The sequence below is a fragment of the Anopheles arabiensis genome, chromosome X (assembly GCF_016920715.1).
Source record: "Anopheles arabiensis isolate DONGOLA chromosome X, AaraD3, whole genome shotgun sequence".
NCBI classification, from domain to species: domain Eukaryota; kingdom Metazoa; phylum Arthropoda; class Insecta; order Diptera; family Culicidae; genus Anopheles; species Anopheles arabiensis.
The window spans coordinates 12,481,632-12,505,236 of record NC_053519.1 but is presented as its reverse complement, the minus strand read 5'-3'; the positions used below and the strand labels follow the sequence as shown (position 1 = coordinate 12,505,236).

At 50.4% G+C, this 23,605-nt stretch overlaps 1 protein-coding gene across 6 annotated transcripts; it reads left to right on the top strand.

Moving 5' to 3' along the window:
• The first annotated feature begins 5,996 nt into the window (after positions 1-5,996).
• On the top strand, positions 5,997-20,913 carry LOC120905748 (histone-lysine N-methyltransferase Suv4-20). Of its 6 annotated transcripts, none has more exons than XM_040316808.1 (4): positions 5,997-6,490; positions 14,156-15,350; positions 15,437-20,731; positions 20,823-20,913. In XM_040316808.1, exons 2-4 carry the CDS (start codon positions 14,970-14,972, stop codon positions 20,892-20,894), a joined length of 5,748 nt encoding a protein of 1,915 aa, XP_040172742.1. In that variant the 5' UTR covers positions 5,997-6,490; positions 14,156-14,969; the 3' UTR covers positions 20,895-20,913. The 6 variants fall into 6 exon arrangements, with proteins under 6 accessions (XP_040172742.1, XP_040172743.1, XP_040172746.1 ...); XM_040316809.1 differs by lacking the exon at positions 5,997-6,490 and adding an exon at positions 7,857-8,089; XM_040316812.1 differs by lacking the exon at positions 5,997-6,490 and adding an exon at positions 9,438-9,817.
• The last annotated feature ends 2,692 nt before the right edge of the window (positions 20,914-23,605 follow it).

Genomic DNA, 23,605 nt, shown 5'->3' with positions numbered 1-23,605 from the left:
CCGTATGTGTATTTTGGGCCTCCTCTCGTGGTACAATCGTCATCCTGTACGACTTAACAACATGCCCGTCGTGGGTTCAACCCCCGAATAGACCATGCCCCCCATAGGTAGGACTAACTATTCTGCTATGTGTAATCAGTAACAACATGCCCGTCATGGGTTCAAGTCCCGAATAGACCGTGCCCCCATACGTAGGACTGACTATCCTGCTATGGTAACAATAAGTCACTGAAAGCCAAGCTCACTTCACTAGTGGGTACAGGCAGGCCTTGACCGACAGCGGTTGTTGTGCCAAAGAAGAAAAAGTAATCAATAAGTCAGACCGACATCGGTTGTTATGCCAAAGAAGAAGAAGATGTCTACTAAAGCAAGAGTATTTTTGAGCCTTTTTTTTACATTATTAACTCAATTTATTTATTTTCTGATATGTATCACAACAAGCCAAGTATTGTTAATGATTTATGTTGCAATTATCAAATATTAGCTATACTGCGATTGCAGCGGTTCTCATTACAGGCGGTCCCCGAGATACACGGTACCTCTTATACGCGGATTCGGAGATACGCGGTTTTTTTAAATTTGACAATTCTTTGAGCAAATTGTACTGATTTGACTCACCATTTTTAAATTGCCAAATAATTTCCGTTTTGATCGAATGTTAAAAACTATTTCAAAAGGTTTAAAACAGTTATATTCAGTCAGAATCATATCAAATAATTCATAAAGTAACTATACCCTCTCCCTACTTGCAAAATTACACGAAAATACCTGATATTTTAGCTGGAAACCACGAGATTCGACTTACGCGGAAATTCGAGATACGCGGTATTTTGTGGCCGTTTTCGGTCCCCATTAACCGTGTATCTCGGGGACCGCCTGTACTTAGGATCAGCTTCTTGACAATTTTTTACGGCAAGTAAACTTTATGAGACCTAAAGACGACGTTCTAGCAATGCATGACTTCAGTGCAAAACCATACAACATTATGTATCGAAAGTGAAGCTGGTTGGCTATGCACCCACTAAGGGCGGTGGCTACGCTAATCGGATGCGATTTTATCGGACGAGATTTATCTGTCAAATTCCATATAAATCTCGTCCGATAAAATCGCATCCGATGAGCGTTGCCACGAGCTTAACTGATGGATCCTTGGTTTGAAAAATGTATCAGTCGTTTACCGTCTGCTAAACGGATTCTTTAAGGATTCATTTTATAGGGTTTTAACACGATTTGTTGGTTGGTTCCCCTTATCTTATTCTTTGGATTAGTCTCACGATCTATTTACCATGTGCACTTGGGTCGCATGGATTCTCTAAAAACTGCTCTTCATTGGAGTCATTGCTCCATTGCATGTAATTACTACGCACTTGCACATGTCTATAAACAGTCAAACGATGCGATTTGAAAATATATGATGTAGCAACAGCTATGTGAATAACATCAATAATAGCACGCAATTGGACATGGCTCCAGAGTGACCAGTTTGTTTTGGGAGGTATGAATACATACATTTTATCGGAATTATATAGTCTGCTCCCGAGATACGCGAACTTGGTGACTTGGGAACAGATAAGTTACGCGGATCTAAACATAGTCAGATTTGTGGATACGCGATTTTCTAAATTTGATCGATCAAATCTCAAATCAATCCAATTTGCTTTGAAATTTGTCCAATGGATGAAACATTACATTTTTCTCTCTCAAAAAAACTCTTAGGCTGGAAATAGACGAACCGAGATCGTCGCGGTACCGCGAAATTCGCGCCTTGTTTATAACAGTTGTAGAACAGTAGAGCTGTCAAATCTTCCGCGCCTCCAATCGCGCCTGCTGTTTCGCAGAGATACCCAACTTCGGTATTGCTGAGATTTTCGCGGTTGCGCGAACCGATTATTTTTACATTTTCTGGTGGATTTCTGTGAAAACTCGTGTCGAGAAATGAGTTTTGTATTTTATTTTGCATAAACTATGTGAAATAAATAATTTGATTCGCAAATTGATAGAAAAATATTTATTCTTGGCACATTCAATCGCCACCAGACCTCGGATGGTTCCATACACGAACCGCGATTATCTCGCCTATCTGTCAGATTTTATAACATAATTCACAGGTCAAGTCATACGCGATTTTCGCGGTACCGCGATGATCTCGGTTCGTCTATTTCCAGCCTTAAAAGCCAGACGAATCAAAATTTTCTGCACAAATTTTCTTCTCATTTCCTCTGTACTGTTCTATGGTTTCGGATTGAAGTTATGCATCGCTAGAACTAGAACGGCGATACGATTGTTTAAATACTATAATCCAATGGAAACCACCAGCACTGAAGCAAGTGAGAATTGAGTAATGGTCGTTGGTGTTGATACCCACGTATCTGACCACACGACCATTCATATAGATTTTTGCTCAGAAAGTTAGAAGGCTATATAGGTCATGATAGGATAAAACTTATCGAAACACATTGCAAGAAAAGGATAGCAATTTGAGCTAATTGTACTGATTTGACACATTCATTGTGAAATACCAAAAAATTTCCATTTTGATCGAATGTAAAATGCCATTTCAAAAGGTTTAAAATTTAGTAGAAACATATTGAATAATTAATTTGATGGCTAAAACCATTATCAACTTGCAAAACTGCTCGAAAATTAGTGATATTTTGGCTGGAAATCACGAGATTTGACTTATTCGGATATGCCAGATACGTGGTATTTTCCCAAATAGCCAGAATTGCTTAAGCAGCTCATTTTGGCACGCTAAAGATCGCTGCTCTAATTCGCCTTTTGCAGTAGATAAACAGCATCAAAGTTCTATGTGGGTCTTTCAAACAGCGCCTAAGCCGCTTCCTTATGCCGCGATGCCAGGGATTATTTTTCTTTGTGTTTTATTTTCAAGCAAGCGTCATCGATGAAATAAACAACAAGATTTGTTTCGTTTAAACACATATGTATATTTTTAAATCGTTTGTATTGATGAATTACACAAAATTTTACACAATTTACTAATAATTCACAATCACTTCAGTCAATGTTCATTCTTCAATTAACGAATCTAACCTGTGCAGCAGCAATGAGATTATTGCCGGCGTACGTCTTTGACACTTTGACAAGAGCTACCTTGAACCGATGTCATGCATTAAAAAGCTATAAAGTTTCACCAAGTTCAGTACCCTTTCTTAAGAAGCCTTCAAGTTCCATCATGAACCCTACACATAGTGCTAATCAGCCGCAAAGTTCCAAAGAGTACCATGTGCCTGTTAAAAAGCTCCATAGTTCCGCAAAGTACCGTCTATCTCTTAATCAGCCACAAAGTACGACATCGGAACGATTTTTCGTTAAACAGCCCTAAATCAGCTATAAAGTACGAGCTGGCTATTTGGGTTGCGGCCGTTTTCGGTCCCCAATAACCGTATATCTCGGGGAGCGCCTGTATATTATTACAGTCATTATCCGATATACGCTATCGTAAGGGACCGAGCACAATAGCGTATCTCGAGTTTTCGCGTATAGCGGATTCCTATAGAAAAATAATTTACACTACCGGTTCGAGGGTTGAAAAATATCGCCACAGATTTTGCATTAAAGTTTTTGTTGTAAAATAGGTATCTTTTGCACAAATTTAATGCAAATTGCTTCAAGAATATTAAGGAAATTAAAGCATTATTAGAGCATATAATAGAGCATATAATACATCGAAGAACTAAAATATTTGCAAAAAACACATGGAGCTGTCAAATTTAGAGAAAACGTGTACTGCGAATTCGCGTATATCGAGTATCGCGTGCTGCAGATAATTGCTGTATACTATAGTATCATCGCAAATCGAAAATGCTATAGACTTATAGGTATTCTGGTCACTCTGATATATGACATGAACCGAACATGTATTTGATTTAATTGACAATAATCAACATACATAATATTTTCTTGCAATAGGTGCGTTTCCACGAGTATAAAAAAATGCTAACAAATGTTTCAAAATGGGAGCTTTTTTATATATTTAGTAACTTCTTTTTATATATATTTAGTAACCCAGGTCAGCCAGGAAATAAAGTTGATAAAGACTGGCAAAAAAAGATTTATGAACAAAAATGAATTTCGAAAATACCAATAGACACTACAGAGCCGGAGAAAAATATGGTTGCCCACTTGGCTATCGCTGCAAATGTTCCCTGTAGATTTAACAGCTGTCACATTTATGCACATGGTTATGCTACCCGCCGGTTAGTCCGCCCCCGGATAATTGACGTTCTACTGTATTTTTTTTGCAGTTGACATGCAATTTTGACAAAGATAACACAATTACAGTCATTATTCTATATACGCTATCATACGGATTCAAGCACAATAGCGTATCTTGAGATTTTACGTATAGCGGATTATTATGGATAAATAGTTTACACTACTGGTTCGAGGGTTGAAAAATATCGCCACAGAGGTTTTCATGAATTTTTTTTTGTTGTAAAAATATTTTTTTGAATCTTTTGCACAAAAATAATGCAAAATACACGACGTGCGTTTCCGCGGGCGCGTTCAAACACGTATAACAGTTCCGCAGAAATATCCAGCATGAGCATCTCTGCGTTTCCACGGTAGCGCGTTCGAATGACATTTCATTTCTATAGCTGGATTGTTATACGCGTTTCCACGGGCGCGGAAACGCGCGTCGTGTATTTGTGGCCTTAGGGTGGTGGCAAAGCTGATGCGATGTTATCGGTCGAAATTTACAATGACCAAAATTTTGTGAACGCGAAAAACGCGTATAAAAGTATAACAGTTTCTCAGAGATATCCACCATCAGCTTTTCTTCGTTTGCGCGGAAGCGCGATCAAATGACATTTCTTCGCAAGAACTGGATGGGCAACCGTGTTAAACATGTTTGGCCGCGACTGGTTGCGGGGTGTTAAGTGAATAACACGGATAATGAGTCAAATGATATATTTTATCACAAATTCATGGTGATTTTTTGGAAATTTTTATTTTTTTTTAATAAAAATAACCCAGTTTTTATTAACTTCATGTTTTTCGAAAGAGAATTTTTAAAATTTGCCATGAATTACAGTGTTTTTTGTTATGACAATGTGCTCTTATAACCGCTTTTTCAAATATATATAAATAATGTCACTTTTGTATTGAACTGTTATTCCTCAACAGCACGGATAAACGGAAAGCCGGATAAAAGGTACCCGGATAAACGGCGCTCCACTGTATATGCAGGGATTGACAGATATCTCGCACAATGCTGCCCAGCAGAATGTTGGGATATACAATGTCCGTCAGTAATACCAATGACTTAGCCTGACGTTGCTGTCAATTCACGCGAGGTGAGCGTACCTCTCATTTAACTCATGTATAAATGTACAGCGCTAGTCGCTTCCTGAACTCCGAAAGAGATACATTAAATATATTGAACTACTCAACCGAAACAAAACTGGTGTTCCACAGCGTTTAAAACTAATATCACATTACAGAAGCGATAAAATTCAATCTTCCAAATACATACAGGCGGTCCCCGAGATACACGGTTAATGGGAACCGAACACGTCCGCAAAATACCGCGTATCTCGAATTTCCGCGTAAGTCGAATCTCTTGATTTCCAGCTAAAATATCACTAATTTTCGTGTAATTTTGCAAGTAGGGGCGGTTTTAGCCTCGTTATTAATTATTTGAGGTGATTCTGACTGAATATAACAGTTTTAAACCTTTTGAAATAGTTTTAAACATTCCATCGAAACGGAAATTATTTGGCAATTTACAATTGATGTGTCAAATCAGTACAATTTGCTCAAAGAACTGTCAAATTTAGAAAACCGCGTATCTCCGAATCCGCGTATAAGAGGTACCGTGTATCTCGGGGACCACCTGTACGCCTTTTTCGGTATTGTGCGTGCGATTCTCGCGCATTTGCCCGTTGGCCGCACGTGTAAACGCCACTGTATTAGGGCCGTATCCGATGACAGAATCGCGCTGCGAGCCCCCTAGCGCCCAGTGTGCGCAGTCAGTCGACGGTGTTGTTTGTGTGGTGTGGTAGTAGAGACAGAGGACACAGAAGTTCTGTACCTGTATTTTCGTTCGCTTCGCACGGCAAGCGCAGTCTCGCAGTGCCACAATCGAATGCGTAAGGGTGCCCCAGCACCAGTACCAGTACCGTGCAACCTGTGGTGGTGGTGAAGGCCTATCGGAAAAGCGAAAGAAAACGGTAGAACGGGCAGGAGAAGCGTATCAAGGAAAAAAAAAAGAAAGCAAAAAAAATATAAAAGCACAAGATACCAAACTGACACAGCGTGAAACGGCAAGGGGGTAAGGCGGAAGAGAGCGACCCCGAGATAAAAGAAACCCCCCCCTGGCAGAAGCTCTTCAATCCAAAAACCCACCAAACTATCTCAATTGATCGCAATTGCCGTCGAGTGTGGTTTTTTTTTGCAGCAGCAGCAGCAACAGCATCAACAACAAAAATCCAATAATGGCTTCCTTTTCGCTGCCGCTCCAATATTCGTAAGTATTCGCAAGCTTACCTACGTACCGAGCGAGAAAGAGAACGAGTTGAAGAGTGAGAGAGCGAGAAAGAGGGTGGCCCTAGCCCAAACGAGAGGAATTGTGCAGGAAAGGAGTGGAAAAACATGAAGAAGAGGGGGTAATGTAGTCTTGGCTGAAGGGCTGGGTAGGGAGGAAATAATGGAGTGTGATCAAGGAAGGGGGGGGGGAAGCCAAGATGGCGTAGTGTTCGTTTGTTTGGTGCGGTTTTTGCTGGTGTGTAAGAAATGCGTAGAGCGCGAGCCTACGTCTGGATGGGGCTGGGTGGCCACCGTGTGCATGTATATGTGCGTGTTGGTGTGTGTGTGTGTGTGTGTGTGTGTGTGTGTGTGTGTGTGTGTGTGTGTGTGTGTGTGTGTGCGTTAGATGCGTATGGGATGGTTTTGTGTTGCTTTTCTCAAAGCAGCCATGTTGGAAAGCTAAGTTGGTAAATCGCCTGTGCCTGAGTGTGTGTATGTATATATATATATATATATGTGTGTGTGTGTGCGCGCTGGTGTGGTAAGCAAATCTCACACACAGTCGAATAATTTTGGGCTCTCTAAGCAAACAGTCGATTTTTACGATACATTGTGAATGCGTATGTATGTGTCGTATATTGATTATAGCACACATTGAAACATCAACACACATTTAATATTGTTAACTAAAGTCGAAGATGGCTTTATATGAGCTATACTGCCTTTTAAAAGCAGTAAAGAATAACTTTATTGAAGGAATCTTAAATGAGCAGCGAGAAACAATATCAGTTGGCCTTTAAGCAGAAAGAGAGTGAGAGAGAGCAGCAAAAAGAGGGAAATGAAGAACGTCTAGAAGAAGACAACGCACAGCAATCGTGTAACAAAGGAGAAAGCGAAACGTATTACGACCTCTCGTACCTGCTCTAGCTTGTTGTTTTCACACTCTTTGCTTGCTTTGCTTTCTTTCTCTTTCACTCTCTTGAACAATAAAAAGCTAGAACGGCGAAACCGAATCAGAACGACGGGCGAGAAAGAGCGAGACAACGCTGTCGGTGAGGATCTCTCACTGTGCGTGTGTGTGTGTGTGTGTGTGTGTGTGTGTGTGTGTGTGTGTGTGTGTGTGTGTGTGTGTGTGTGTGTGTGTGTGAATGGCCTCTCTTTCTCTCTATTGCTTTCTCACTATCGGTACTGAGGAGGCAAAAACGGCTACGGCGCACCAGTGTGTGGCACAAGGAACAGGGCACTTATCGTTCGCTTACGGCACGCCACAGTGTGTGTGCGTACGCCCGGCAAGCAGAAGCTGCATTTAGAGGGCTCACAGTACGCGGCTAGTTATTAAGGTGGCTAGTAGAGCAGCTAAATCGAAAAAAAAAAAAAACGCTAAAAGGGAAACAGTTTGAGACGAGAAAATCAGGCAAAAAGAAAAGAAAAAAAAACAATCAAACAGTAGAATGATGAGACCGCTGGCGAAACGAAAAGACTGATTCGATCCATCGCTATAAATGCACTACTGTGTTCTGCCGTTTGTGTTGTTGTTGGTGTTTTCCCCCCTCTCCCTGTTTTGTTGTATTGTGCATGAGGAATTTCTTCGCAGAGTAAGGTAAAATAAATGCGTGCGTGCAAAAATTGTGTACCTGTGCGCGCACACACATACACATGGACTAGAACGATTGGTTTTCGTTTTCTGTACATTTTTCTTACGATGCCTGTCTCTCTTTCTCGTGCTTTGTCAGCGTTTTTGCTTTGATATTTTAAAGGTGTGCAAAGAAAAAAACTCAACCAAAACTGCACGCTTCAGCACACCCGAAATAGAGCGGCTGTGTGAGAGAGAGAGAGTAAGAGGGAGTGAGCGGGATAGCTACACTGTGTGGAAGAGAGCGAGTGGAGCACGTAGCCGCCCTAGCCTCGCACACGCACACATCCACATACACGCGTACTATCAGCAGACGGGAAAGCAGACGGCAGTGGCAATTGAGCAGCGCCGGCGTATTCCCAGTTTCGTCTCCGTTCGGAGAAAAGTGAGCACAAAAGTGAGCCGCTTATGAATATTAAAGGCAGCCGCCCGGTCTGTGGCTCTTTTTGAGTGGTGTGGTGCAATTTCATACGGACCAATGTCGCATGAATGGTTTTCGTGGTGTAGCTTTGCATGTGCGTATGTGCGTGTGCAGGATTGAATGAGTGTGAAGCAGGAGAGGAAGGAAGCAGCGGTGGGAAAAAAATGGCACAGTTAAATTTCTCGCAATCGATTCACGAAATCACACACACACTCACACACACACACACACACACACACACACACACACACACACACAATTTCTAAAACCGGCGGCTATCAACGCGACAGACAGACGGTGTTCTCACTCGTTCGCACTTCTGCTCTATCGCTCTCTTTCTCTCCTGCTCTGACATTTCCACAAGTCGTCTAGGACGGCATTTAAATGGACAAGCGAGAGAAAGCACCAATCGGTCGCTTCTCGTTCCTTTCTTCCCTTCTTGGTGGTTTTGCCTTTTCTTCGTTTGCTCGGAATATGGATGAATTAATGAGGGGAGCCGCCTTGCACTTAGAAGCCTTCGCTAGTTCTTGTTTATGTGATTGTGTGTGTGTGTGCGCGTCTGTGTGCGGCTAGTATTTTTTTTTCTGTGCAATTAACAACGTTTCGTGGTAATGTTGTATTTTTGTTTGTTTTGTTTTGCTTGGTAACCGGGCGGGGGAATAAAATGTTGTACAAACGCTTTTTCCCGAATGTTGGCATCATCGTGTTCGTGTGCGAGGTTCCAGTTTTCAGTGCTCAGTTTCTCCTTGTTTCTACGTAGTGTTTTTTTTTGCGTAATATACAATCGCCATATTATACACGATCAACAGCAGCGTGGAAAATTTTCCCATTTTTCAAGGCGTTAAAAATCAATCCGTTCGTGCGCTGCCGCCGAATCCCATGCATCGTCCATATGTGTCCAATTCCATTCTAGCTTCCCTGCGCGTTCGCGCTCTCTTTCGCTCGTCATCGCGCGCTCTCTCTCTCTCTTCTCGCTCTCACTCGCTCCCTGTTCTCACTCACAGCTGAAGCTGCTGGTCCGTTAGTGAGCCGCCCGTCTGTGTCCGTTCCTTCGCTTCGTTCGTTTTGACAGTTCTCCGCACACACACAGATCGGTCGGGGTCCGAGAGACTTTTTTGCCCGAGATGGCAGACAGCCGCTTATCGATCGCTATCTCTCGCTCTCGCCATGTACCCATCAATGCCCGCACCAGTGATGTGTTCTAAATTTTGCCAATAGGAAGCTGCACTTGGTGGTCCCGTGGTTTTGTTCGCGCGTGTGTACGTGGTGTATCGGTGTGTAGGAAGGGTAATTTTTATGGTGTGCGTTTGTGTGTGTGTGTGCGTGTCGTATATCCATTTATGTACAATCGAAGAAGCCGTTTGAGCTCGACTGAAACAATTTGTTGTGTGCTTTACACGGGGACCGTAAAAATATCAGCTCGAACCAAAAGGTAATATGGTGATACTAAAGCAAAGAAGACTGTGATGTGTGTGTGTGTGTGTGTGTGTGTGCGAAAGTGTAGTAAATTTTAGCTGCAGTGATGCGTTGGGAGAGAGTCGAGTTTTTGGACGAATAATGGCGTAGTCGTGTGCGTGTGCGTACGTACGTGCGTGTATCGGTAGTGGAAAATCAAGACGAGAAAAGAGGTGCTGTTGCAGGAAGGTGAATCAACACACACATACACACAGAGACAAACACACTGGCGCACACATACATTTACAAGCGGCGAGTGCATTTTGTGACGGTCCTTCGACGTTGGATGCAATTCTCAACATTTTCTGCACGCCCTTCCCCCCCCCCCCCCTTCTACTCTTCTTCCTTTCTCTCGTCTCCACCCAAAGGTTTTCGTGCGTGTGTGTGAGTGTGTGTGTGCGCGCGCGCGCCTGTGTGCGTATCGCAATAGTTTTCTTTTCTGGTTGTGTGTGCGTGCGTCCGTCGTGCTACCCTTGTACGGGTGAGTGTGTATGTGTGTGCAGACAATCAACCAATTAAAACGATCTAACAATCAGTAAATCAATCAACCGTCTGCAGCAATAACTGGAAAGATAAACCCGCGCCCCACCGTGGAAAAAGTGGAAGAAGAAGCAGAAGAAGAAGTGTACGCTGTGGCTGCAGCTTACCACACAAAAGCCATCTCCGTGTAGTGGTGCACTCGTATCACACACACACACACACGTGCGCGATTGCTTGATAATGGAGTTGGAAGAAGTTGCGTGAATGTGGTTTTGGCGAATTTTCCACCCTAAACCCCCCCCCCCTCCCCCATAACAAAAGAAGAGGAAGAAGATGGAGGGTGAACTTTTCCGTTTTTCGAACGAGTCTTTCTTCTTTGATCGTGCACACACACACACACACACACACACACACACTATCTTACCTTGTGGCGACACACGAGTTTGTGTGTGTGTGTGTGCACAATGTCCTAACCTCACCAAACCACACTATGCAATTGCGGTGTTAGTGTTAGTGTGGTGTGGGGGAGTGGGTTGATTTTGAAAGCTTTCAACCATCAGGTCGCCTACCACCCCCACACTACCTCCCCAACTGTTCGCTGCAGCATTGCAATTCGCATCGATAGTCAATGAAGCATGGGGCCATCAACCCCCCCGTCCTCGAGGGGGCCACCCACCCACCCACACCGACCATCAAACGCACCATGTGAATGCACCCGCTGCGCCTACATGTATGCATTGGCTCATTCTTGCAAAACGGGGAATGGGAAGAGAGGGTGGTTAATCCCCCCTACAGCCTCCCACCCCCCCTCAGTGAGCTATCCAGCCTGCACCATCTGGCAGGGTGGCTTTTCTGTGCGCTCCACCACCACCACCCACTCCTCCCGCACCTGCGACGTAGATGCGAACTTTCCACACCGATGTAACACACACACACACACACATACCACACGGCACTGGTTGCGCATGATGCAGCAGCCTACCGTCTTGTCTGTCTGTATGTGTGAGTGTGTGTAGGTGCTTTTGTAATGTAATGCGTCTGGCAGTGCTCAGGAAGGTGTTAAAAACATCTAGAAACAAGGCCCTGGGTGGATGGGAGAAAGAGCGAGAGAAGAGACCCCATTGGTCTAGTTGGCCGCACCCGTTCACTCTACAACGCGTTACCACCACCTCCTCCTCTAAACTCCTTGTTTTGGATGCAGCATCAGCATCAGGCAGATCGAAACAAAGAAAGATATTAGAAGGGTCCACCGGGAGGGAGACGAGCGATCGAAGTACACAGAAGCGAGAGTGCGAGAGAGAGAGAGAGAGAGAGAGAGAGAGAGAGAGAGAGAGAGAGAGAGAGAGAGAGAGAGAGAGAGAGAGAAAGAGAGAGAGAGAGAGAGAGAGAGAGAGAGAGAGAGAGAGAGAGAGAGAGAGAGAGAGGGGGGAGAGGGGGAGAGGATTTTACCAACACACAAAGCCGTAAGCGGGGTGTGAAGCTCTGGTACCAATCTCGATCTATGGAGCACACACACACACACGCGGATATGTGATGCATTTGGTTGGGGGTGATGAACGGAGAAGAAAATAGAAAGATGCACACAGGCCGCAAGACAAGACGCTTTGCGAAACAACTCGAACAACGACATCCAGTACAAGTGCAAGTCGTTTTGGGCACGGGTCGCTGGATCTGTCATCTTGACATTTTTCGGGCAACTTTCTTACCTACTTCTGCTTAGTTACATGAAGTTTTGTTTGATTGCCATAGCGACATTTACAGGGGTTTCCGCAGTCAATCTCCAATGTCTACAACATTTTTCCTTTGATTGCGAGATGTTTTTCAACAAGCTGTAATATATGTTGTATTTGCATATCACAATAATGTTACAGTTCTTCCGCATGATTTTCAACACGTCTCAAGCTAGGTTGAGTTTGGCGGTTCTTTGTGGTTCTTTGATGCAAATACACCATTTGACAGCTGTTGAAAAACATCCTGGAGGTGGTGAGTTCATGATGTGCACATTCGAAAGTGACTGGGAAACCCTTGTACGGTGTCGTCGGCTTCGGCCGTTCAGCTCTCCCTTTAATGTAGTAAATAAAATCAGTGCTTCAAATCCACAAAATTTGACATTTAATTGCTGGTCAAATACAGTCTTTCTCCAAGTCACTTTTGAATATAAACATTGTTATTCTCAACGTGCACCGTGTTAATCCACATCGATCTGACATTTCATTGCCATCACAATATTTTTTTGTTTCTGCAGCATGATTTTCAACACGACTTACAGGTGGATTGAGTTTGGCAGTTCTTTGTTATGCGTTGAAAAGCATGCGAGCTAATTTTTCATTTTGAAACAGATAAACAGTTTGACAGCTGTTGAAAAACATCTTGGATGCGGTGAATAACAATGTTTACATTTGAAACTGACTTCAAAAACCCTGTAATGTCATGTCTTTGTGTTTAAAAAAAAACTGGCAGGCATCCCCTGCTTTTACACGCAAACTGTTATACACTGTTCGGAGGGATGTAGTGTGTCTGTCTGTGTGTGTGTGTGTGTCGGTACGCCGCACCGTTGACTATGTGCTCGATGAACCGTAATTAAAACGCTGACATTCCTTCACCTGTGTTGCGAGCAGACGGGAGCGCGTTTACCACCTGTGCTCGAGTGCTCGAACAATTTCATTGCATTTTCCATTTTCTATAATGAGCGAGCGGAGCGATCGCATGCTTCGATGCGTTGTTTTGGTTACTACACCCTTGACACCGTCCACCTCTCTCTCTCTCTCTCTCTTCCCCTCTCTTCGCCGCCGCACAGGCTGAATCGAATTGGAAAATATTGTGCAGAACTGCAGCGGGATTGGAGCGCGCATTTTATTATATGTGTTTTATATTGATTAATGCAAACGCCAACTGACTGTCCACGCCACTCTGTCTCAAGGCTCAACCCCCCTCCTGTGCCCGCTGCCACCTGATCAAATAGAGTAATTTTAGATATGTAAACGCGGGACCGAGCAGCGGTTTTTTCCTTTTTGAGGATTGCCCCAGACCAGAGCGGACTAGGGCTTCTTTCTCGCTCTCGCCTTCTCACTTCCTTCCCCCCCCCCCCCTCGAGGAACTTGCTGAACTTGCTGCCTGCTAATGCAATTGCTTCCGGGTGGAATTTTCCTCTCCAGCACACAAAGGCAGAATGTCGCTGCATCCCTCCGGCATTGGTTGTGCATCAACAGCCGTTTAGTTGATGGCAGTTTTGATGTGTTAAGTTACGCGGCTGTTCGCATGATCTGTCCCCATCCACACACACAGACACACAGAGGGCACTAGCGAGCCGTGTGAACTTAATCTAGCGGAAAAATGCAATAAAAACACCCAACTATAACACCCTCGAGTTTGGTTTTATGGCTTCAAATGGGTGCGTTCTAGCACGAAAATCGGAAGTGTGATGGAAATTGCTTCTTGAGCATCTAGAGCACAGTGGAACATAAAAACCAATTGGAAACTCGTTGGCACCGTTACTAAAAAGGGGGAAATAAAATTTAAGAATGGAACTTTAAGAGGAGGCAATAGTTATGACCGCAGCTCGTAAATAGTTATCGCCATTTTAATCGAATTTCTGTTTCTGCAATTGTATTTTTTTTTAATTCGATTGAAACCAAAAAACGCAACGACATTTAACCAATCCTTTTTTCTCGTTTTAGGCAAAGGAAACGACAGTAGTTACGCAAATGTTGCTCAGATCATCATCGTAGGCAGCCAAACCGAGTCTCCGGAAGGCGTGTGTTTCCCGTGTACCGATTGCTCCTACACGATTCGAACGAGCCACCGCGGTGCCGCGGTTGCCAGCCAAATCTGCCGGCGGAAATAACCAACCACCACCCCACCACGCTCCTGGCCGCTTCGGACGCGCTCGCACACCCAACCACACAGGGCTCTCGCTGAAGCGCCGGTGCCGACAGCAATAATCGGTCAGTGGTGGCGGCTGCGGCAGAGCAAACCGACGACGACGGTGGTGCAGGCAGCAGCGCGTCGGGCAGGCGGCGGACGGCAGCGGCGAGCAGGCGGCGGACGGCAGCAGCGCAACTGCACCGGCGGCGCACGGCAGTGACGGGCGTGGGCGGGCAGCGTCGCGCCGCTAGGATTGCCGGACCGTCCAGCAGCAGGAAGCAGCAGCGGCACCACGCTGGAGCAGATACGAAGGCGAAACCGTCGTCGTCGTCGTCATCGTCCTCGCCATCCCGAGCAGCAGCAGCAGCAGCAGCAGCAGCAGGTCCCGCACCAGCAACAGCAGCAGCAGCAGCAGCACAGTCGGCTGCGGGTGGCTGCGTAACAGCGGCATCATCCTGTTGCGCCGCCATCAACCCGCCACCACCACCACCACCACCGCCACCCACACGACCCGCTGGAGGTGGAGGAGGGGGAGGAGGAGGAGGGGGCGGAGGGGGTGCGACCGAAGCGTCGTCCTGTGACGACGGTACAGGCATCACCAGCAGCAGCAGCAGCAGCGGCGCCAAAATGGTGGTAGCGTCGTCCGGGCACACATCGGGCAGTGCCGCCGGCGGACAGCAGGCCCAGGCCCGGAGCAGCAGCCAGCACCTGCACAAGCTGGCCCAGGTCGCCAGCCCGGGCACGGGCATGACGCCGAAGGAGCTGTCCGACAACGACGATCTCGCCACCGGGCTGGTGCTCGACACCATACTCGGCTTCCAGACGCACAAGATGAGCCTCAAGTACCGGCCGCTCAAGGCGAACAAGGACGAGATCAAGAACATCATCGAGGAGTTTATACGGACGCAAAACTACGGCAAGTGCTACCAGCAGCTGATGAACGGCAACTGGATGCCGCGTTCCGTGCTGAACAAAAACAAGCTGGCCCTGAAGCGGCTGGAAGCACACGTAAGTGCTGTGGGGGGAGGGGGTGCATTGTTGGGAGCAATATCTGTTCATTTACGTATTATTGTGCTTCTTTTTTTGTGGTATAGATCTATCGCTACCTAAGGGTGTTTGATCAGCATTCCGGCTTCGTGATCGAGGCGTGCTACCGCTACTCGCTCGAGGGCCAGAAAGGTGCCAAAATCTGCTCCACCCGCCGCTGGATGAAGAACGAGAAGATCGAGTGCCTGGTCGGGTGCATCGCCGAGCTGACGGAGCGCGAGGAGGCCGACCTGCTCTACCCGGGCCGGAACGACTTCTCCGTGATGTACAGCTGCCGGAAGAACTGCGCCCAGCTGTGGCTGGGCCCGGCCGCCTACATCAACCACGACTGCCGGGCGAACTGCAAGTTCGTGGCGACCGGGCGCGACACCGCCTGCGTGAAGGTGCTGCGCGACATCGAGGTGGGCGAGGAGATCACCTGCTTCTACGGCGAGGACTTCTTCGGCGACAACAACTGCTACTGCGAGTGCGAAACGTGCGAGCGGCGCGGGACGGGTGCGTTCGCGGCCCGCGCCCGCCTGCTGGAGGAGGCCGGCAGCTCCGCCCTGTACAACGGGGGAGCGGGAGTGGGCGGCAGCGCGGGCGACGCTGGGTGCGGTGCGGTTGGGACCGGCGCGGGGAGCGATGTGAACGGGACGGGCGCCCGGCCCCGCTACGATCCCTGCCTGGTGGGGGGCGGTGTGAACGGGCCGAGCGGCGGTGTGGTGGTGGGCGTCGTCGGCACCGCCAACGGGGGCGTGCGGTACCGGCTGCGCGAGACGGACAATCGGCTGAACCGGATGAAAAACAAGCGCAACAATGGGGCGGGCGGGGGCGAGGCGGGCCCGAAGGCGGTGACCGCGATTGGGAAGGAGCCGCCCTCCGCCCTCAGCCTGCTGACGGTGCGCGAGCTGCGCGACAAGGGCATGACCAAGTACGATGCGGAGATGCTGCTCGCGCAGCAAAAACCGTACTGCACGAGCGCGGCCACGCTGGCACCGGCACTGGCACCGGTCGCTGGTGGTGCGGGCGCGGGTGGTCGTGTGCCGGCGGGGACCGCAGCGCCCGCTCAGCACAGTGCCGACACGGCGGGGGAGGAAGAGGCGCCTGGGAGCAAGAAGGTGGCGGAGAGGAGCGAAGCACAGATGAAGCGAGCGACCCGCTCGTCGACCTGCGGCAGCACGAAGCCACTGATCGTGGCCGCCGGCTCCGCCGCTGCCGCCAGCAAGCCCGAGGAAGGCGCGAAAGCGCAGGAGAAGAAGCGAGACGGCAGCGCGCACGAGGGGGCGAATGGGAAGGTGGCACCGCCGGGCAAGAGCAATCCCCGCCGACGGTACAGCAGCTACAGCAGCGCCAGCACGGAGCTGTCGAGCGTGTCGACCGAGCGAAAGCCGCAATCCACGGACCGTCGACAGCAGCAGCAGCAACAGCCACACGAAACCAAACGCAAGCGGAAAAAGGAACCGGCGGAGCACGGGCAGCGGCAGCGGGCTGCCTCCGTAGCGCCGGGGAAGGGCCGGGCCCGCTCGAAGGACCCGGCCGACGAGATCATCGTCATCGACGACGAGTGCAGCAACGGCAGCAGCAGCGTGCAGTCGGGCACGGACGCGCAACTGCCCTTCGGGCGCAAGCGGCGCGCCAGCATGTACACGAGCAGCAGCCGCAGCATCTACACGTTCCACGACGACGCGCTGGACGATGGGCCGGCGCCCCCCGCGCCCAACGGGTACTACGCGCTGCGCAACAACCCCCCCGCCCAGCAGGACGGTCAGCCGCCGCCGCCCCGGTCGGGCGGGCAGGCAGCAGCGGCGGCCGCGACGAGCCGCAAACGGCCCCGCGAGCAGACACCGGACGAGCAGCATCCGGGTGTCGCTTCGGCCAAGCGGCCCGGCGGGGACAGCGCGCCACCCCGCATCATGACCCGCTGCATGTCGTTGCGTTCGGGCCATGGCCCCCCGACGGCGGCGGGGAATGCCGAATCGTCGTCGTCAACCACCGCCGCCGGCAGCAGCGAGATGGAGGAAATAAGCCCACGGGTAACGCGCGGTATGCTGCGCCTGCTGGAGGACCACGAGGCCCCGAAGCCACCGTCCCGGGGCGCCTCCGCCGAACCGCAGAACGGCGGCACGTATGCCAGGAGGCCTGGTAGAAGGCTATCGACCGTCACGACGACCACGGCGCAGCCGGGCGACGAACCGCACGCCGAGCGGCCGCAGGAGTGGAACAGGGGCAGCAGCCGGCGCAAGCAGAAGCTGCAGGTGGCGCGCTACGGGCGGAAAAAGGAGCCCCCCCGAGAGGGTGCGGGCCCCGACGACGAGGAAGAGGAGGACGACGACGACGAGCCGGAGGATGACGACGAGGAGAGGGAGGAGGAGCACCGTGTAGGGGAGAAGGGTGCGCTGCTGAAGCGGCTGCAGCAGGAGGAAGTGGGGCCGCCGGTCGCCCGTTCCACCGCCACCGCCACTGCCAGCAATCGTACCCGCAAGCAGCTCTCACCGACCAAGCGGACGCGCGGTGCCCGGGAGGTCACGCTCAACCGGAGGCAGGTGGGCGGGCAGGCCAGCGAACGGAGAAGGTACGATTTCGGCGAGCAAGACGGGGAGGAGGACGAGGAGGAGGACGAGGAGGAGGACGACGTGGAGGACGAGGAGGACGACGTAATATGGCAACATCCGGCAAAAAATGGCAACAGAAGCGGCAGCAGCAACAGCAACCTGCCCACCAGCAGCAGCAGCTCGGCCAGCACCTTTCTGCTGCGGGACGGAGCCGGCCCCGACGGCGGCAGCCCCGGCGTAATCGTCCTGTCTAGCTCGTCCGCCTCCTCCTCCTCCTCCAGCTCGTCCGCGTCGTCCGTGTCGTCCGTTTCGTCGGTGTCGTCCGCTCGCCACAAGGCGACGAACGCCGCCGATCAGCATCGGCTGAAGCTGAAGCTGCGCATGAAACCCGTCTCGACCACCACCGGCGGAGAGGAGGAGGACGAGGAGGCGGAGGACGAGGAGGAGCAGCGGGACCGGTTGCGGCAGCAGTGGCGCACGGGCGGCGTGCCCTTGGCGCAGTCAAAATTTGCGCCCCACAGCCGCCCGGACGCAGCTGGGGCGCGCAAGGGTAGCCGGCGGGACGACGGGCAGTCCACCTCGGTCGGCAGCACGACGCACGGTCGGGGGGACGAAGCGGAGCACGCCAGAACGCCCGTGACGACCGTTTCGGACGAAGACGACGAGGACGACATCATACTGGCGAAGATTCTGCAGTGTGGCAAGCAGCAGCAGCAGCAACAGCAACAGCAGCAGCAGCAGCAGCAGCAGCAGCAGCAGCAGCAGCAGCAGCAACAGCGGAGCGGCACGTTTCGGCACCGGGAGCAGGCGGCGACACAGCAGCACTCGTCCAGCAGCATCAGCAGCATGGCGATCAGTTCCTCCACCTCGTCGGCCAAGGACGGCGAGGCGACGAGCAGCAGCAGCAGCAGCAGCGCCAAGCTGTCGCCGTCGTCCACCGCATCCTCCTCCACGCTGCCGGCGGGCGAACCGCTGATGCGGACGCCGGAGCGCCGGCTGAAGCTGACGCTGCGCATGAAGCGCAGCCCGGTGATAGACGAAATCATCGAGTCGGGCAACAGCATGAGCGACGCGGACAATGGCGGCAGCCCGGGTGCGTTTCGGCGCGAGTACGAGATACTGCGCATGGAGGGTTTGCGCGAGCACGACGACGAGGAGGAGGAGGCGGAGGGAGCGCCGGACCGCCCGTACGGGAGGTGCCGCGGCGGCGTGTTGCCGGCCCGCCGCTCGCTCACGTACGACTCGTCGGCTGCCAGCAGCACGCACGGCGGCAGAGCGAAGGGCCGGCGGCGGGACGACTCGCCGGCCGACACCGAACCGCCGCTCTCGAAGGACGACAATGGCGAGCAGGGAAGGGAGGAGGAGGGAGAGGAGGGGGAGGAGGAGGACGAAGACCTGACGTCGTACAGCAGCAGCTGCAGCAGCCTGGTGTCGCAGAAGCGGAAAAAGCGCCACAAAGCGTCCAAGGAAGCGCGCCGGCTGCGCAAGGAGGCGAAGCGGCAGCGCCGCCAGCAGCAGCTGCTGTACGAGACGGTGTGCGCGGCGGAGCAGCGGCATGGCGGGCACGAACAGCTTAAATCAAAGTATTACGCCACCTACGCGGCGCCAGCAGCACCGGCAGCGCTGCACGACGAAAAGGTCGATGGACAGGGGGAGAGCAGTGTGGTAGCTTCAGCAGCAGCACCACCACCACCATCCCCTGCCAGCTCTTCCACGGTGACGCACGAGCTACCACCGGCTGCCCCACACCAGCGCGCACATCCTTCTCCGCCTCCACCACCGCCACCACCACCACCTCCACCTGCGCTCCCAGCGCATCAAAACAGCTACTCGCATCCGCATCACCACCATCACCACCAGCACCACCATCCCCATCATCATCAAACTCATCAGTCTGTGATACTGCAGCCGACCGCACTGAGCGGGATGCGCACGGAAGCGACCGGTGGCGGCGGCCGGGACGACTGGTACGAGATGGGTCGCCCGAACATCCGGTGGCCGCACCTGCTAAATCCCTCAGCGACCGGTGGCGGTGCAATGTACGGCGACACGGTGAGCAGTGCTGCCGCCGCCACGGCCCCGCCCAGCGAGGGCATCGGGAACGGCGGTATCGGGCTGCCGATGAAGCGCCTTCGGCTGATCTTCGGCAACGAGACGCACACGCGCGACATTCCTGCGGTCGAGGCGGCGCCGAGCGGCATCACGGGCGCCAGTACCGCCACCACCACCACCAACACCCCCAGCCCGACGGCTACCGACGATGGGACGGTGGTGGTGCTGTCCGAGGCACTTCCCACCGCCGCTGCCAGCTCTTCCTCGTCGACGGTTCGCTCCCCCGGGCGGAGCGTCCTGCGGAACGGTGGCGAGCACACGTCGACCACCACCGGCAAGCTCCACCCGTGCCCCGTGTCGTCCAACGTGATCGTGAGCAACACGCCGGGCGTGATCGTGAGCCCAACGCGACCGCCGCCCCCTCACCAGCCGTCCCCGGCGGTGCTACGAAGCAATGGGAGCGATGGCGTCATCAACAGCACGACTGGTTGCGACGTCGGTGGCGCTGGCGCGCACCTTGGGCTGCTGCAGCGCCCCCAGCAGCACGCGCACCATCCACCCTCGGCTGGTGCGGGTGGAGGGGGCGGTGGTGGCGGTGGTAGCAATGGGTTGTTGCTGCACGCGCAATACCATCTGCAGCCGCCACCGTCGTCGACCCTTCCCACCGAGGTACCGTGCGGCGGTGGGGCCGTCTACCCGCCCGTCTCGGGCGGAGACCTTCAGCTCGGCAGCAGTGCCGGCGGGCTACAAACTACCGTAAGTGTTACCCCCTTAGAAAAGGCAGGCACAGTGTAACACGTTCGTCGATTTTATTTGTTTGTTTCTTTTCTTTTCTTTTTTCTTGCAGAGATTCCTTCTTCTCTCGTTCCCGCCGACGCTCGATGTGCAGCCGTGCTCGGGCAATGGCACCAGCTGGTAGGTGGTTGGGGGTGGGGAGGGGGGGTGGGGAGGGGGGTGGTGGGAATCCCTTCGGTCACACACACACACACAGTTCCCGGCGGCGTGACCGCGCTCGGGGCGAAGAAGAAGGATGATGCTGTTTACCATCGCGTGATTAGTATCGTTCGCATTACACAATCATTACCGCGCGTCCGGCGGGAACTGCGCTACGCAGCACAAGTGTGTAGAGATGCTGATCCACTGTAGACGCTGCCCACGACCTCGGCCACGACCAAATCGAGAATCGCCTTCCGGCGGGAAGAAGAGGGGGAGACCGTTTATGTTTGCACCCCCTTTTGCCGCTTTCCTTCGAATGCCAGCTCCAGCTCCAGGTTCATGTGTGTCGTCACGTTGGACGGGATTTAGTTGGTATAGAACGAAACAGTTCGACACATTGTTCAGCTACGCGTGCAATCTTTTTCATCAGTATGTTTTTTTTTCTTTATAAATTGTTTTAGTAGCGACGGCGTCTTGCATGCGTCTCTCCGATGGCGCGATGTCGGTTGGTCGGCAGAGTAGGGAAAAGCGGGGGAGTAGGCAAAGAAATTAAAAACCACCCTCCTCACTTCACAGCAAGGGAGTAAGGGCGAAATTGTGTAGTGAGCGACTGTTCCAGCGCACGCGAGGAGGAAGCATTAACTGCAGACTATATCTAGGTTACTATTGGTCTAGTCGACGATCTCAAAAGAAGAAGTAAAAAAAAAGAAAGAAAAAGAAAACGAAACGTAAGAAACAAACGCACACGCACGCACGCACCGCACACACACGGTTAGGTGTGTTGGTTTGCGTATTAAAGAGCCCTGGGGCATAGATAGGATGTACACTTCACACTTCATTTTCGGTGTCTCAAACAGAAAAGATAAACAAAACGAGAAGAAAACAACGACAACAACCCCCCCCCCCTCCCATAGTCCAAGCTAGAGAGCTCGAGCTGCATCGATGCGTCGCGCAACTGGATCGCACCAAACTGTGGCGGAAGGAAAGATGTATTAGTTTCTAAGGAAGGGGCATACAATCGCCTTTTTGTTGAGCTGGGTACATCCTATTTTGTGATGTTTCTCGTCAAGATTTACACAAAGCTATTGCAGCTCAAGAAGCGTTAGCCAACAGTTTAGATGAATTATTCAGCCTGCTAATGTTAATTTTTTCTTTTTAAATGTTTTGTTGTGCAATATTTAGAATACAGTCATTATCCTATATACGCTATCGTACGGGACCGAGCGCAATAGCGTGCCTCGAGTTTTCGCGTATAGCGGATTTGTATGGAAAAATAGTTTACACTACCTACCAGTTCGAGGGTTGAAAAATATCGCCACAGATTTTTTTCATTAAAGTTGTTTGATGTAAAACAGGTATCTTTTGCATAAATTTAATGTAAAATGCAAAAAGAACATTAAGGAAATTCAAAAAGAGCATAAAATATTTCAAAGTATTAAAATATTAGCAAAAAACATATGGAGCTGTCAAATTTAGAGCAATCGCGTACTGCGAATTCGCGTATTTCGAGTATCGCGTACTGCGGATAATTGCTGTATTGTTTTTTTTTTTTTATATAGTTAAAGCCGGTCGTTTGCGACAAGCAGGGCTTTAATCGGAACATTAAAACTACCCTTTTCCGGAAATTCGAAAAGCACACAGAAAGCGGTCCGTAGTACAGTCGTCAACTCGTACGACTTAACAACATGCCCGTCATGGGTTCGATCCCCGTGCCGCCATACGTAGGATTGGCTATCCTGCCTATGGGGGGAAATCAATTAGTCACTGAAAGCCAAACCCACAAGGGTAAAGGCAGGCCTTGACCGACAACGGTTGTTGAGCCAAAGAAGAAGAAGAAGACACAGAAAGCGGACCCCAGAAGCGATGCATCGACTGTATGTGCGCGCGTGTGTGTGTGTGTGGGTGTGTGTGTGTGTAGGTGTATGTGTGTGTGCGGGTGGCACAACACCGTACACACAGGTTCACTAGTGTCAGTAAGCAGCACGATACTTACACTACTGTGCATTTAGATGTTGAACACACGTAATGAGCTGAACCGCGGTTGGTCAGCTGCGCTGCTAAATCATTCTGAAGAGAACATGAAAACAGGAAGAAAAAGAAAAATGAAAACAAACAAACACACATGTGTACAGGCTATAGCGGAATTTGGGGCAAGTGTGCCATACGGGGCAAGAGTGCCACCAAACATTTTTCCTTAAAAACTTTAGTTTAATGATCAATTGTGTATACAGTTGGTTGCTTTCCAATGACTAGGTATACTGAGCCGACAATTTCATATAGACCAATCGAAATTTCCCATTGTTTTGAACTGATTTATGTTGAGTTTCAAAATTGAGCAGAATATTATAATTTTTTAATCCAACCCAGGGGTCTCCAAACTTTTCAATTCGCGGGCCGCATTGCTTCGTAAATAGTGTTGTTGTGGGCCATTTCGACGTTACTTTTGGCAATGAGAACGTTTAAGTCTCGTTTTCATATGAAAATACTTAATGAATATTTTAAAATTCTGTTTTTTTGTTATAGTAACTTGATTTTTGTCTTGGTTTAGTAAATTGTAAATTGTCAAACTAATATGATACTTACATTATCCTTTGCAACATCACCGCGGGCCGTAGTTTGGAGACCCCTGATCCAAACAAATAAGCTCTCAAAAATCATGCGAACAATCAACCGAGAAAATATTTACACCACCGC

Coding starts and splice junctions, on each gene's coding strand:
- LOC120905748 (XM_040316808.1), top strand. CDS start 14,970: ATGGTGGTAGCGTCGTCCGGGCACACATCGGGCAGTGCCGCCGGCGGA. Junction 15,351..15,436: donor TGAAGCGGCTGGAAGCACAC/GTAAGTGCTGTG, acceptor TTTGTGGTATAG/ATCTATCGCTACCTAAGGGT. Junction 20,732..20,822: donor CCGGCGGGCTACAAACTACC/GTAAGTGTTACC, acceptor TTTTTCTTGCAG/AGATTCCTTCTTCTCTCGTT.